The 17572-nt window shown below is 35.3% G+C and overlaps 1 protein-coding gene across 1 annotated transcript in view; it reads right to left on the bottom strand.

Annotated features, from left to right (window-relative positions):
- The window catches only part of CSMD1 (CUB and Sushi multiple domains 1), a 1074318-nt gene that overhangs the window by 506562 nt on the left and 550184 nt on the right, over nt 1-17572 (bottom strand). The window contains exons 4-5 of the mRNA XM_063389341.1: nt 14483-14677; nt 5347-5554 (exon numbers count right to left, since the gene is read on the bottom strand). Of these exons, the coding sequence (XP_063245411.1) occupies nt 5347-5554; nt 14483-14677 (403 nt within the window). The remainder of the gene's footprint in view (nt 1-5346; nt 5555-14482; nt 14678-17572) is intronic.

Raw genomic sequence — 17572 nt, forward strand, 5'->3', positions numbered from 1 at the left:
TTACTCATTAACACTGAAACAAGAGTGAGTTTCAGATGGCTCTAGGTACTTATGTCAAATTGTATGCCAAGATTATTGCAACTCATTAGTGCTGCTTCCAAATCACTCTCACATCCACATACATTTTTATGGCCTTTCACTGTGATATTGAAATGATTTATAAGGAAGTCAGAATAACCTTAAGGTATTTTTAAATAGTATTAGGAAATTATTTTAGACCAAAAAATATGAAGTGTAGTTCACTCTTCTGCATTGGCAAATACTGACAAAAATGTGAAGGATATTAGTTTTGGGTTTAAATTAGAGCAGAGTGAGATAAAATCAGTACTGTAACGTCAAAGAGAAAAAACATTTTGAAAAACTGTTTTTCAAAATTAGGACTCCACATCAAAAAAAAAAAAAATTGCAGAACCATTCTTAGTATCATAATCACCTTTGATGCATAGCAGAACAGCCTAAGATAATTTGATGATCTTGTAAAAATTATGGTCAACCACACTTACATGAAATAGCCTGAGTTGGATCTATGCCCATGTGAATTGTCAAACTTTGCCTAACCTACAAATAACAATAAAAAGCCCCAAATGTTCATCTCAAAGAGGAGTCTCAGGAAAGACCAAGATATTTTCAATATGGTGTTTTCCCAAAGTAATAGATTTCTATTTCAAAACTGTGTTCAGCTAAAGTCTGGATTTCTAAGATACTTAAGATACTTCTTAATACTACTATTAGATCCAACCTTGATTTAATTATAAGTACCATATAACTTCTGCAGAGGTGTAAGGGGACATGTTTGGAAGTATTTTAAAAGTTATATTCGATGTTCAGATTTTTCTTTTAAAATGTTCTCATAATTAACCACACAGGAGCCCTTCAGACCCAAAAATAAACCATTTGGTGGACTTGGAGGTGGGCTCCATACACATAGAGGCAGTCTTCCTGTTATGCTCTGACAATTACTGTTTGTGGCATTGCAAGCAATAGCTTACCAACTCAAAATAAACTTATTTTGCACCTAAAACTCCTTATGCAACAGCAAACTAAGCCAATTATTCAAATTCTAAAAGATTTCTTTCACCTACAGTCTAACTGGTACTTCTACTTCTTTTACAGATTAAAAAGCCTTTTCTATGTCCTTCACATTCATTTTGCACTGATGTTCCTCTTCTTAAGCGTGTTGACACTTCTATTGATTCAAAGCAGAATTAAAAATGTGATCATCTGAATTCATTCAAGATCCACAGCTATATAACTACTCTCTAATTAAGAAAAAAACCCCCAACAAAATCACAACAAAAATACCACTCAAAACAAACCAAAAAATCCCCAAACAAATGAACCTCGACTAGCTTTAGACCTTAACATATCATGTACATAAAAAAAAATATCTCTTAAGTCTTTTATAAACTATTTCCATTAGGATGGACCATATGAGTGATTTTAAAAACAAGAAAAGGTAAACAAATCTCTTCTTCCTTATTGATGTATTGGAAAACAAAGCAATCAGCTATATAAACACATATAGAAGGTTTAGAAATGTGTGTGGCATATAACTAATTTAAAAATATTACTATTGTACAGTAATATATTATTAGTACTATATTATATATATAATAGTATAATATATAATAATATAGTAATATATTATTAGTACTATTATATAGGAGTAAGATGTATAATCTGTATAATGACTATAACATAAAATCTCTTATATACATATTTTATAGATATACCAGATTACTTTCCTTCAGCATTCAGATTCCATTTCTTCTTGCATTTCCATTGCTTTACTTAAAAAACCATGTCCATCCTGTTTTTACTGCAATCATGCTGGAACTGCTTCTAACCTTGTTCATATGTTTTGAGAGGGTAATCCAGACATATTGCATCATACACTAAAAACACTAAAGAATTATCGATCTGAAATTACTTTCTTAATCCTTGCTCTGTTTCTAGCTTTCACAGTGCTCATAGGTGTGTCTTTTTTCACTTATTCTACAGCAAGTAAGGAAAGGAAAAAAGGAAAAAACTATCCTAATTACCAGACCATGCAAATGGAATTTGTGACTCCTAATACAGAATTAATGTCTATAGCTGTTGACATGATGCTAGATACAATAAAAACAATACCATTTTAAAAAGTCACATTTTTAGATTATAACACCCCTGGACCATTAGTTTTAAGTATGGAACAACTTCCCATTTAAACACACAGCTGATTTTAGCATATTACAGAATGCACTACATTTAGCATGGCTCTAATGTCGCTATGGTAACTGTTCTGGCTTAAATATAGCTGAATGTGTAGCTTCATTCCAAATTTTCCAATAATCCTTTAAACATTTCTTACAAAACTCCCCATAGCTTCTCCAGAATTTCATCAGTGATCCTGCACTAATCCTGCACTGGTGTCACTGATACCAGTACTGTTCACAGTATCTTCATCCATGACATGCAGAGTGAGATAAAGGGCACCCTCAGCAAGTTTGCTGATGACACCAAAATGTGTGGTGACATTGACACGCCTGAGGAATAGGATGCCATCCAGAGGTACCAGGACAAGCTTGGAAAGTGGGCCCATGGGAAACTTAGGAGGGTCGAAAACGCCAAGTGTAAGGTGCTGCACCAGGGTCAGGACAACCCCTCGTATCAACACAGGCTGGGGATGAACAGATCAAGAGCAGCCCTGCTAGGAGGGGCTTGGGGGTGCTGGTGGGTGAGAGGCTGGACATGAACTCACATCGTGTGTCCCTGGAAGCCAAATTTGTCCTGGGCTGCATCAAAAGCATCACGGCCAGCAGGGCAGAGGAGGGGATTCTGTCCCTCTGCTCTGCTCTGGTGAGAGCCCACCCCGGAGAGCTGCACTCAGCTCAGGAAAGACATGGACCTGCTCAACCAAGCACAGACAAGGGCCACAGAAATGATAAGGCTTGAACACTTCTCATATGAGAAGAGGCTGAGAGACTTGTGGCTGTTCAGCCTAGAAAGAAGAAGCTCTGTGGAGCCTTTCAATACTTAAAAGATGTTTATAAGAAAGAGAGGAACAGGTTTTTTTAGCAGAACCTGATTTGATAGGACAAGGAGTAATGATTTTGAAGAGGAGATTAGACTACATATAAAGAATATACATATGTAGATTTAGACTACACATAAAGAAAATATTTTTTGAGAGTGAGGGTCAAGAAACACTGGAAAAGATTGCCCTGAGAGGTGGTGAATGACCATCCCCAGAAATACTCAAAAATTTGAGAAACCTGATCCAGTTAAAGATGTCCTTGCTCACAGTAGAGGGGTATTACTAGATAATCTTTTAAGGTTCCTTCTAACTCAAATTGTATTATGATTCTATGATATTAGGAACACACAGTAAATCCAGGTTTTAGTGATCAGTGCTAAGTAATGATCTTCAACATATTGCTGAAAACAAGAAAAATGTTGAGATTGAATTCTAGGAGAAATCAAGTTCTTATTATATCTCCATTCCAGTGTAAAACTGATCAATATTGCATGAGATCAATGTAGAATGTTTCAAACACCTTATGCTCATATTCTACTTCATCTATTACCAGAAATCAAAAGCACAAATTTGTTGTAAAGTGTCTAGTAGAATCTCCTGCACAAAATCAAATGGGACATACTTTTATGTTCTTAGCAAAACTACATTTGTTCTTCCCCTTCAAGATTTCAGCTTCTAAACCTCCAAAGCCCTAAGAAAAGAACTGTCACTGGTGATTGTTGTGAATGTCTGTGCATGAGTGAGAGGCAAGGGGGTACTTACACACTGTACTTCAGACAGACATGAGCACTTAACTTGATACCAAGCTGCTTCACTGACTGCCATTACACAGCTTTTGCTCATGGGAAATGTTAGAGAGTAATCTTGTGATGCTGCCTTTTCCTGGTCTTAGAAAATTGAGACCCAGACACAGTTAAGGGATGGAGGGTTTTCACCTTGGTGTTTTAATAAGGATCCTTGGGGTGCACTGTTTCGCCATGGTAAAATTTGCCAAAATGCACACACACAACCGATGGCGTATGCAATTTATAGACCTTACAGATTAGCATGTCTAACAAGGGTGCCCCAATGGGAGGCCTGGATGAATGGTGCGATATTCCTCCATCTGTAGAATTCTCCCCTGGAGGGGAGAATCTCCATGTGTCCTAGAGAGGACCTTGGTTTCCCAAGATGGCATAGGGCTTTCCAGCCTCCTACTGCAAGCCCTTTAGGACGTTTCGTCTCCTGGCCTAACAGAATATGCTAAGGACTATGCTAAGTTATCAGATGTAAGGAATTGCAAATCTGCATGCTAAGAATACTGAGGATACATAAAAGTTAAATAAAAAGTATATAAAAGAAAAGGCAAAAAATCATATTGTCATCAGTGACATAGACCTACATGTGTCTTTAAACCAAAGTTTTTGCATAGTTGCCAAGTATAGTCACCAGATGTTTTTATTGATAGATTTCCAAAAGATCTATCTAGCATCTGCTAGATAGAACTTCACAATTATTAATATATTGCACTGTCTGGCCAGTTATGACATCAAAATAATAGTGGGATTACTTCCTATCTCTAGCGAGGCATTCTGAAGATAATAACTATGAGTCATATATGAGAAGATCTACATTTTTCTAGGCTAAATTTTATAGCAATGGTGCATATGTCAAGCACAAGACATTCTCAGAGATGAAAAGGATGAAAAACCTGCATATGTAGGCTGCAAAGAAATCATAATACCAAGTGTTCCACAACTTAATCCATTCCCACAGGCAGAACTATCATCTTTTACTTAGTACAGAGAATGTAGATTTAGTATTACAATTACTAATCCCTAATATTGCTAAGCAAACAGTTTTAACATCAGCCAACACAAGATACTACTGCTTGCATACATGCATACATGTAGTAAGATGAATTACAGCCTGTTTAGAATAAGATGTCATCTGTTAGCTGTCTACATACTCCTGCTTTATTCAAGCTGACCTTTGCTCACTACTTTCACTGATGAAGTAGAATACCATAATAAGTCATTCAAGACACGACATCAGGAAATGCTCTTACACCAAGTTCAAATATGCAACATGAATTAAATGCTCACTGATAAGATACCTTACAAATATAACTCTGGCAGATGGAGGAAAATAAGAGAAAGGACAAAGATGTGGGAAGAAACAGAAGTAAACTATTTTTTTCAGTTCTGAAAGGTTAAAGGGACCAATAAAAAGCATAAAAATGGTCATTGCAACAGGTAGAAAATATCTTAAAAATCCTCTGATATCTTTTCACATAGGCACCAAAAAAAAGAAAAACAGGAAGTGAGATCTTTACAAGATCTCTGACTTACCATATTGATGGTGCTTCTGTTCCACTGATCTCCAAGAAGTCATATCCTTCCTCTAACTGGAAGTCAGTGAAGACCAAAGCAATGGTGTCTCCTGGTTCTGCCAATATGGTCCAGGTGCAATCAGCATTATTCTCATACTCAGAAGGGAAGTGTGGACTTGAAATAGTTCCACTTGTCCCACGTAGTGTCCCTCCACAAGCTCCTTCAGCTGACGAACAGAGTATCAATTACTAATGAAGCTGCACTTCAAACAAGTGAAGCACCATCCTTGTTTCTGCCTTAGCAAACCCAGCTCTTCTCCACCCACGTAGGACCCATAAATATATACACAAACAGAAAAAAATCTTATCCAAGTGAATGGAATGGAATGTTTTAAGCAGCTTTTAAGCAGCAGAGGGTTTTTGTTTTGGTTTTCTGACGTTTTTTCCTTGTTGGTGTCACTTGAGCACCAAGCCAAACAAGAATGAAGGTTAGCAGGGACACCTATTATGAGCTCTGCGAATGTGTGCACAGAAGAACTGGGCACAAAGTCACAGAAACACAGTTAGGCTCTGTGATACAAATTCAATAATATCGAACCATTGTTTTCTTCCACTTATTTCATAGAACAAAAAAAATCTGCAGAAAAAATATTCTTCTAGATTTAAATGCTCTCCAAAACTAGGAAGCATTTTAATAACATTATACTATCTTTTTTTTTTTTTTTTTTTTTTTTTTTTTTTTTTTTTTTTTTTTTTGTTCTGAACCACGGTGTTTACAGATGACAAATTAATTCAGAAGGATTTACTGCCAGATGAACCTTACAAGATTCATGCATCATCTGTAAATAATATATATTTTTAATTATTATTAACAATTTTTTTTAAATGAAAAGTATGTGATTTTCTCCTAGATCTTGAAAGTTATTTAATATTTTGCCAAAGGATTTAGCAAATGTCTTATATGTTCCTTGCTCAGTAAGATTTCATTGAAAGCTTTAAAAACTTGCTGATTATCAGCAGTATCTGATATTAAAACATATAATTAAACCCCCCCCAAGAAAATATGTCACCCATAAAATTCATTGACATAAACTAAAAATTCATCAGGTAGCTTTTGCTGTTTGATAATGTGGCTATGAAAGCCAAAGGAATAGTAATTAAAAATATTTTTACATAGGAAAAAGATCAGAAGAGAAGCATTTTATTTTTATGTTTTATCCTCTTACTGCTACTAATCATTAGGTACTATTTGCATACTATAAGTGCATGTAGAGATTCAAAAACACATAGCTTGGAAAAGTGCATAACACAAGTAACTTATAATCTAATTAGGATAATAACTGAATAGCTAATTAAGACACCAGAAAAGGGTAGGAGTAGACCTGCTCTTCTCAATCATAATTGAAAGCCTGTCAGTGAAAATGTCTTTAAAAGGAAGATTTAAAGGAAAAAAAGAATCATGAATCAAAGGAAGAAGAATACTGGGTTTGTACATTACAAAAAGGAGACTATTAATAGGGACTAAATAGCCAATAAGTGACTGAAATAAAAGGAAGAATTGCAATAAAGACAGAAACAGAACAATTTCTTTAATGTTTAAATAATGTACAGACCATTAATTTGACTGAAAAAAGAAGAGAGAACGTTGCTGAATGGCTCAAACAGGTATCTATGCTTCTAGATGCAAAGCAAATTTTCACATACATAAATGCAACATAACCTTGGCTATCGAAAGTTTATTGACTTAATTTCTTGGCACACAAATTTGTCAGAGGAGGTCATGTCTTTTCGATAAATCTCTGATCTTACTTTCTAGACCCTGATATTTATAACTGTTTGTTCTTTTTTAAAATGAAGGGATAGAGGTAGAATACATTGACTTTCCTAAAAGATTTCTTTTTGTTGGTGAAATCAGGCCATTTCTGTGATTCCTTCCTCAATTTCTGGCTTTTTATACAGTGGATATTGAAAGGGCCATTGTGCCTCTGAGGAATGAAAGGGGGAAAGGAAGTGGAAATTAAAGAACCACGGATAAAGCTGAGAATCCGAGTAAAATTGCCTGGTGCATAATATATTCAAAGATTAAAATAATTTGAAAAATACTGTAAATCTAAAATAAATCATAAAGGAGAAATGGTTTTGTTACTGAATGATATCTAAAATTACTCCTTTTTTTCTCAGTGTTTGTGTGTGTGTGTTTGTTTTGGGTTTTTGTTGTTGTGGTGGTTTTGCTTGTTTGTTATTTTTAATAACTTTCTAGCACTTCATTTCAGATCATCATCAAAACCAGAAAAGAAAAATAAATTAACTTCATACATGCTGTACCTGCACTTTTAAGTTTCAGTTTCTATCACAACAGATCCACCTGTGTTCTTGAAAGGCAGCCAGCAGACTTTTCCCATGCAGGGTAACCAGCAAGATGAGCAAAACCCTAAGTCAGACACATCTCGTACAAGCTGCTGCTGTTAAATTTTGTTATGACAGCATCCTCAATTATACCATCTCCCACTGTGTTTATACTGACATTAAGTAACATACTAGTGGTAAATACAATACTCCTCACTGCTCCTGCTATAGAGCCCCTGAATAATCTTTGAGCTCTGAAGCTCAGAATTTTACAGCTGAAGTAAAATTTATTATTACTGGCAACCACATGCAAAAATCTAAATTTATACATTGTGCATTACCAACGCGAGCCAAAGGAACTCAGACCATTACAGCTATCTGCCCAAAGGGATGCATAGCCCTTTAATCTATTTACACCACCATACTGAAGAGGTTTGCAAGTCAAGCTAACACAGAAATGGAAAGAGAACCTTAGTCAGCTAGGTAAGACCACAGAAAACAGCCTAAACCAGAGAGTATTTGCTGTCTGACAGATGTGGATATGCTTTGGGAATTTTCTCCATCACAAGAGGCACACAGGCTAAGCCAAGCAGACTGCTGAATAGCAAAGCACAACACATTGTTAAAGTGAGTGCAGGCAGGCGGGATGTGGCCACACTGCTCAGAGGGCAGGACACAAACTGTCTGGTGTTACTCAGCTGGTCCCACAGAGAGCTGGCCTCCCTGGACTGATCATCCTTTTTGGCCATGACCTTCTCTGTGTCATGCTTTCGAGAGAGTTAGCCTGACAGAGCCAGTGCTCAGTAATCTTCGTGCACCACTGTGCTTGCAGTAATTTGAAAGCAGATAGTGCCTGAGGCTTCATGAATTCAAACTCTATGTGATTTACAAATTGCATTTTAAAATGTGCAAGTAATTGATTCCAAACACTTATGGTTATTTTCAAGTTGTAAGCAACTGCACAAAGTGCTGTTTGTATCAGCATAAATGACTACTTGAAGTATAAAGCTACAAACATTGGATTTCTCAGTAGTCAGGAATTAAGTGCTCTGAATTTAGAGAATGTGCATCTCATAGAAAGTGCACATGCAAAAACACACGGCTGGCAACACTTGACAAAAAATATGTATACTGTATAGATGTGTAGCTTAGATAAAACAGATAAACACATCGACCAAGTTTATGCATGCAAAAAATCAAAAATGCCTCTATGGCAGTCAATGAAAAACCTTTTATTTTTCTTTACAATAGAGTAATTCCACCAAAATTTTCACCAAAAATAATAATCTGATAATTTTAAGAATCTGTGTTTTGCATAAATGAATCCTGCTACAAGTGAGATGCAAGCCTTGATGAGCAGATAGTCAAGGATGAAGCAAGAACAAAACCAGGAGCTTAGAAAACTTCTTTCAAATTGGTTTAGGTATGTTTTGAACACTCAATCATATTTACAGGACTTTTCTCTCCTTACTTCACAAATGTTTTCCAGAGTGCAATGTTCTTTATTCTACATGTCTTTTTTACCATACCATATAATAAAATGCTTAGGCAAATTAAACAACATTTATTTCATTATAAAAACAAAACGAAACCCCTTAATATTAACCTATCAAAAATTACTTATAATCTTTCAAAATTAATTTAGAATTTGAATTTAAATATTTGAATTGGCTTTTCCACTTGAAGCTCTTCATGTGATAAATCACATTACTACACTACCCTTGGAACATAAATGATAAAAACATTGTGGTGATTTAAAGCACAAAATTCATGGTAATAAGGTTATTTCTTATTATGTAATTAGTAGTAATTTTCTTATCTATCACTAACAATAGCATACGTGCAGTTAAAAACTTGAGTGATATTTTATGAATCGTCATCAAATGACATATTGTCATTTTGAGTTGCATTTTATAGGTCTTCTCAATTAAAGAAAATTGCAGCTTTAGAGGGTTCTAAACGAACCATGGACCTAAATTATTTAGCAAGCTCTATTAAAAGCTTCTCTGAAATAGCTCTTTCTTTATCGAGGCTGCAGAGAACATCCATGTAGAAAGACCTGTGGGTTTGGGTTGATGGCAAGCTGAACGTGAGCCAGCAGTGCCCCAGCAGCCAGGAGGGCCAGCGCTGTCCTGGGGAGCACTGGGCACAGCAGCACAGCCGGGCAAGGGAGGGGACTGTCCCCCTCTGCACAGCTCTGGAATGGCCCCGCTCAGGTACTGGGTGCAGCTCTGGACATCTCAATAGATGAAGGACATCAAACTATTGGAGTGTGTGCAGAGGAGCGCTGGAGGGCAGGACTGGGGAGGAGCGGCTGAGGAGCCTTGGCTTGCCCAGGCTGGAGAGGGCTGTGGGAGGGCTCAGGACAGCCTGCACCTTCCTCCAGGCAGGCAGCACAGAGGGAGGGGCTCATCTCTGCCTGGTGCCCACCCACAGGTACAGGGAACAGAATGGAGCTATGTCAGAGGAAGCTCAGCTGGACAACAGGGAAAGGTTCTTCACTGGGAGAGTGGCCAGTCACTGGAGCCGGCTCCCCGGGGAAATGGTTATGGCACAGGCCTGCTGGAGTTCAAGGAGCACTGCAATGTTGCTCCTTCTTAGCCATGTGGGTTAATTTTGGGATCTCAGGGAGTTGGAGTCAAGGATCCTTATGGCGCTCTTCCAGCTTGACACATTCTGTGATTCTAAGATTTATTGAATTCTTTGTTAAACGGCATTTTTCTGTAGTTTGTTTGTGAGAAACTAGATAACTGTACTTAACTTAAAAAATCTTCAGTACAGAGAACATATCTATAAAATGATGAATGATTACTTTTGCAAACAAAAGTACGAGGAGTTTGGTAATAGCTTTTTTAAAATGAGACTTCAAAATTACCATTTTAAAATGTCTTACTGACAAACACATAAAAACAAGCCACAGCATATCAATGGAAAGTTTAAAAATAAATTTTAGTGTGTCATTGCCAACTGTCAAGCTGCTAAACTGCAGATTCAGAATGACCAAACACATCACACAAAGTGTTACAATGGTGCAGCATTATGCATTCATCTGACAGCTCATTCATCTAATTTAAATCCAACAGGTAGACAGCTATTTAACCATCAAAATATACATCTCTGCTTCCTTATCTTCTTTACTATTGTAAGTTTTTACAGACTTTATTTTGAATAGGTAAAAGCCAGCACCTCTGCATCTTTTCTGTGTTATAAAAAAATAGAAACTTGCTAGAAGTTGCTTGGGTTTTTTCTATCATCACTTGAATCCAGATGTACTACATCTCAGCTAAGTGCTGTAATCAGTTTCACTCCTTTTCTCAATTTCTTCTCTTGCTGTTGATCAACTTCACATAAATTAAATACTCATTAGACCATGCATCTAAGATTAATTTTATTTCTATCTACATGGTTGTCAAAGGGCACTTCAAAATAATTTGGATTGCTCTCTACATAGAATTTGAGGGGGGAAGGTTTGGTTAAAATTTCAGAAAATATTGTGGCTTAGCAAAACAGAATCTATTTTACATATATTAAATAATCATATTTTTCACATGAAGCTGACAGTATTTACAAAATAGAAAAACAAAAATTGTTGCAATTTCTTTAGAGACCTGTGGGCAACCATGCCAGCTGCAGCACTACTTTGAACATTTTATCTTTGAGATTCCAGTGAGCTTGATCAAAGTGACTTGACACCAGTGGGGTCATTCCAGGGGCCCTGAGAATACTGGACTCAGATGGGTAATCTTGCAATGGTTGTTTTTATTTTGTAAACATTTTCCTTAACATTTTGCTTAATTTAGTAACCTTTAATTATTTTTTCTATCATATTGGTTTTTATATTATAAAGATCTATTTCCTCTCCATCCATCCTGGACAGAACATCTGACCTGTTAGTCAAGAAAGTTACATACTTCAAATAATACAGAAATAGTGATGGACTAATTATTTCCTGCCCTGGCAGAAAAGTTCATTTATGAGTTTATAGTTTGTACTTGAGCAAACTTAAAATCAAAACCCCAACACATTTTTTATGCAAAAACATGGTTTTACAAGAAAAGAGTTAAATTAAGAAGTTAAAAAATTAATCTGTAGTAATCTCATACTCTCTCACCCAAAAAAATAAAAGATCAGTCTTCAGGACATCTTGTAAATACTATCGTCTTCTCCAGTTAAGTATATTAAACTGTTTTGCAGTGATATGATTATCCTTCAATTGAGAATATGCTTTTGAAGCTGATAATGATCCCTTAAAGTAACAGTCTACAACAAATGAACAGTAAAGTCGAAAATTTAAAGCAAAAGAGAAAAGGCTGAATTCTTTGAGACCAAATTAATGATTGCTGAAAATTTCAGGTCTTTTTAATAGGAAATTTAATCCAGTTATTCTCAGAACTCTATGGGCATTTCTCAAATCCTTCATCTTTTTATGACTGCCTCTGAGGTTTGTTTTTCATTTTTAATAAATGAATATTTGCCTGATCTTAACTTTGCTCATATTGCTTATGGTCAGCCTGAAGGGGTTTTTTTCCCATTCTTTGACTTCACTACATCATTCTGGATACCTCTGCTATGTTTCCATTGTGGTGGTGATCTCATTTTTTCACTTGTTCCCAGCTTCCAGCCCCCTTATTTCACAGATCAAGCTTTTTTTTTTAATCAGGTCCCTCCATACCTACTGACACAGGCTAGAACCAGAACATCTAAACACAGATATATGTGTGTGTAAATACATATATATACACAAACAGACACACACAGAGATAAATAAAACTCCTTGTATCTGTGTCCTTAAATCTCTCGAGTGTGATCTACTAGTGCTTCACTACCCTGTAAGAAATTACACAGTATCTGCTTTCCTTGCTGCCTTTCCTGAAAAACTTCACCGACTTCTTATTTGACTTGATACAATGAGGGCTTATTCCAGATTTCACCTCAGTGTAAATACTGCACAAAATCAGATTATTCTGGAAGTGAACAAAATTGCTCAGGCAAGAATCTACTATGTTACTTTAAAAATTAGAGACTATAAGGTGGACATAGAGAAAGTATTCTCATTTTATCATGTAATGTAACAGCAATAAGCAAAATTATTGGAAAATAATTTTATTTTTATTATTTTTATTTATCTTGTTTATTTTTTTAATTGTAAACATGGATAAACATGGGATCAGAACATCTTTCTATCCTCCTTAAACTAATAAAATGGTATTTGTCTAAACATAAGAGAATGAGAAGAAATTATAACAGAATTGCTTGCTACCTCAGAAGGTATGGATAACAGAATCATCAATTTCTGTTTGCTATTTTTTTCAAAAACATCAACTCTGCATCTATCTATTCAGTTTATTTTACTCTAAATGAATCATGGACTCTTCTCCTTTCATTCTTTATCAAGGAATATCTTTTTTGATATTAGATATATATAAAAATACATGTATGTGTGTGTGTGTATGTAAAAATCTATTTTAACCACAATATTTCTCCAACAATAGCTCTTAAATCTGAAACCTGATTAATGATTACTTGTTCCTTTTGGACTTTTCTGACATAGGATCTTTTTTACTTTTTTGTCTTCTTTATTTTCCCTCTAATAGATGGATGTGTTTTTAATGATAATATATTACATGTTCTTCCCTTCACAGCTATTTTTATTGTGAGAAAAAGCTTACCATTGTAATATCACTAATCCAATTTGTATTCCTAATGTTTGCTTCATAAAAATCTTGACTCATGCAACTATAATCAACTAGGGATTCTCAAAATTACTGAGAATTGAGAACCTAATTACACAAAGTTCATTTAGAAGTAGTCACATATCATAAATCAGCTGTTAGTGGAACTACTGAAGAGAATGAAATTAACTTTCAAAATGTTTCAGAATTGTACTGCACAGTACTTCAACCTCAAGACAAAGAAGAAATGTTTTAGGTGATACTATTATAGTAGCTGAGATTGAGACAATAAAGAACTTTTCAATTCTCAGGAAAAAAAAAACATATTAACAGAATATATGTTGGCCATTGATTCTCTCTGAATATTTTTGTAAGTATGTAAAAGTATAGTTTGTAAGTATATTTGTATATACCTATACAGTTTTTTGCTGCATTTTGCTGCTAAAAGGACAAAAAAGCCAAAACTGAATATCTAAGATCAGACACTGAATGGTCAGAAAATTTTTCTTTCCTTCTGTTTCGAAGCACTAGTAAAAGAAATCCCTGTTGAGAACTGATTGAAATCAAATACAAAAAGCAGACCTGGCCAAAATTTTGTTAGGTTTTCTGCATTTGTTTTGGAGCACAGAACAGTATAAAATATTTCTTTGCTGTGAGGAATTACGATAGAAGAGCCCTCAGTCACAAGCAACCATTAGTGGATGAAACAACTGCCCTTTGCTGCTCATCCACACGGGTACCAAGGACCCTGCCAAGGGAGTGGTAAAGGGAATCCACGGGCAGGAGAGCAGGCTGAGGAGCACAGGAGCCAGAGGGGCTCCCCTTAACACAGGGGGAAAGTTCAGGTAAGAGTGTCAGATTCCAGCAGAACAGTGCTTTACTAAAGAGCTGGGGCTGGGCAACAGGGCTTTGACATCTCTGACCACAGGGTCCTCGTCAAGAAATGAGGATCTGCCTGTCTGTCTCTGCATGTAAACTCCGGAGCGCCACTGCCTGAGTTATTACAGCTTTAAATGGTGTCAGTTTTTACACAGTACATTAGTACACTTCAATTTAGGGAAAAAAATAATACTTCAAAATAAATTTATTTAACCTGCTGTTTGTATTTAAAAGCTATTTCACGTGTTCATTTTTTACCTCTGCAAAAAGGAACTGGAAAATCCCACGAGGCACCGTTGCCAGGACTGACGATACAGGTCAGCATGGCGTGGCCTTCCAGGATGTAACCAGAGACACAGCTGTAGCGGATCTTGTCGCCAATGTTGAACCTGGTCCCATGCAGCACTCCTTTGGGGATCTCTCCTGGGTTGCCACACGTGTGACTTGGTAACACTGTTAAAAGAAAGAATGAAATACATTACAGTTAAAATTTGCAGAATGAAATAATAATTGTCCAACAACTATCATTAACTATTTGGCTTTGGTTTTGTGTTTTGGTTTTTGAGGGTTTTTTTAAACATGATTCCTTAGAGAAATAAGGTGAAATTAGGTTATGGAATGTACTTGTGCAAAACATTTCAGTTTTTTAATAGATGTCATAATTTTCAAAGCTAATTTCAAACTCGTAATTATCAAAGCTAATTTCAAACTTAGTTCTTGGTTTAACAGTCCTTCAATGAATCTCTTTACAGATCTATTTTCAAACAGTGTCCTACATATCTTGCTGCTGTTCTCTGAATGGAGTGAAAGAACCTTTTATTTAATTCTACCTTGTAAATATTGCAAAGATATTCATAAAACATAATTATGGGTGCAGGCAGTAGAAAACCCTTTATGTACAGTTTTCATTTAGGTGGTGAAATAGTTTAAAATCATCCAATAATTAACTGTTCTCTGACAGTAAATTAAAGTCTCAAGTATATAAAATGTTTGATTTTCTTCTTAGTTACACATTATTTCAGGTCCTAAAAAATAAATTAAGTCAACATTTGTTAAAAGAAACAGAAAATATGAAGGGAACTAAGCAGCTACATTGGGAAAATATGAATGGACACATTTTCTTCTTTTTATTGCAGAAACTTACTACCATTTGTTAATATTAGTTATTTGAAAGAAGTTGTCTGAACAAGTTATCATCTTAAAGATGATACTCCTCCACCTCTGAAAAAACCAAAAACGTGTGTAAGAGAGAAGGAAAACAGAATTAGTTTTGTTCTCAAACTTCTTTGAAAGTTTTTAATGGCACGCCATTCTTTTCATTGAAGTAGTACAAATTAAAATTCTTTAATTTCCCTTGGAGAAGAACAAATAAGCAGAGGGAGCTAAAATGTGTCATGAACAGAGCACAGAAGAAGCATGTGCATCAAAGAAATGGTGGTCTAAAAGCTCACATATAATTCAGGTATCATTTCAGAAGGCACATATTTGATGAACAAATTTTTTAACCCCATACTTCCTCTTTTTCCTTACTCTACTCATCTGCAGAATAAACATAACCATGCCAACCTCTAACCTGCATGTTGAGAGAAATAATTACCCATTCAAGCATATCCTCAGAATGATTTAAAGCGTTATATCAATATATCAATATTAATTATGCCCCATTATACCATGTAAGTTCAATTAGTGAATGCAGGCCCTTAATACATTACTCAGTCACAGTAGCATTTAAATGGTAGTAATTACACTTCATTTACAAACTAAGTTATATAAAAATTTTTGAAACGGTCAAGAAATACAAAGATTAAAAAACAGACTAGAAAACACTTTCACTTACAACATAATTTTATTATGAAAATACCAGAATATTCTATAAATGTTAGCAAGGAAACAAAAATGACCCAAGACTCTAATGAATGATGAGTTAGACATATGTTCTACTCATTGCAGATCAAAGACCTAAGATTTCTTGAATTAAGGAAACTAATTAAGGTTGTTTGTAAATAGCTACCAAAGGTAGAAGCAAACATTATATCTGGTTTATTTTGTATTGTTTCAGATGGTTTAGCAGAATAGGATATGGCTTTGGATGTTCTCACTCACATTGTTAGAAAAGTCACTGTTTGATTCACATACATGAGAAAGATTACATATAAAATAAAGATATCAAAATAATTGGAATAAAATAAAGGTACTCATTTGTATTCCAAAAAGCTGAAAACAATGATCTATTACGAACTACAGTGTATATTGCTATATGTTATTACATGATTTTAGCACCACAGAAAATGCTACCCCTCTTTTCAAACTTTCCCCTTTTTGCTCACTTAGTCATGACAGGTTAACACAGGCATTTTTTCAGTGAAAGCCAAAAAAGTAAAAATTTGTTACCACCTTTGATACAGGAGAATACTTGGATTTGAGACAAAAAATTCTTTGTTATTTTCTAATCAAAACATTTTTACAAAGAACTGTAAATTGAAGTAGTTTCATGAAAAGATCTGATGCATGCAGCAAAGATGTATACAATTCAAAAGCCAGCTTTTATTTTTATGAGAGGGTGTTCTATCAGAAAAAAAAATTGCATTATTCAAAGCTACTATGAATTCTGGTAAACTGCATTCCCAAGGAAACACATCACAGAAAATCTACATCTGCCACATAAATAACAACTGTCACTGGCTAACTGTTGGAACTGTATTGCAAGTCAGTCTCGTATCTCTGTAGAGTCTCCTACAATATGCTCTTTACCTGCATCTTCTTACCTCTACCTCTGTCAAGAACTCCAGAGAAAATAATCCTTGGCATCCTGAAATTGGCATGCACTTTACCACAACCTCCCAAAACTCAGTAAAAAATGAGTGATCTCAGAATGACAGCCATACTCAATAATACATGTAATAGCTCACAGGACTTCAGTTTCCAAGATCAAGCATTCAACTACATTATTTATGTGCTTTTCTAAAACTTTGACTGAAGTATATTGAGGTAGACACAGAGTTTCATCTGCACAGACTTTACTGTTTCTAGTCTAGACCTAAGATGAATTAGCCTTTGAAGGTTCCTAACAGTGAACAAAATAGTTTAATCTTTGGTTTATGAAGATTCTAGCTGACCAAAGCTATCATATGCATCCATCAAGCTTTAAATTCATTGCCAAATTTTCAGTAAAAGATCCATATTTGTCTGTAGAGTAACAGAGGTCTACTGTCAATAAGATTGCAGTCACAGGCTCAGTTCATTAAATAGTTTGATGTTTGCTTCACATGGAGAACTATTACAAACTGGACTACACTGAAGCACTTAAGATAATGGATTTTTTATATAGAACTAAAGTTGGAGTGCTCT

The sequence above is a fragment of the Prinia subflava genome, chromosome 2, assembly GCF_021018805.1.
Source record: "Prinia subflava isolate CZ2003 ecotype Zambia chromosome 2, Cam_Psub_1.2, whole genome shotgun sequence".
Lineage (NCBI taxonomy): Eukaryota > Metazoa > Chordata > Aves > Passeriformes > Cisticolidae > Prinia > Prinia subflava.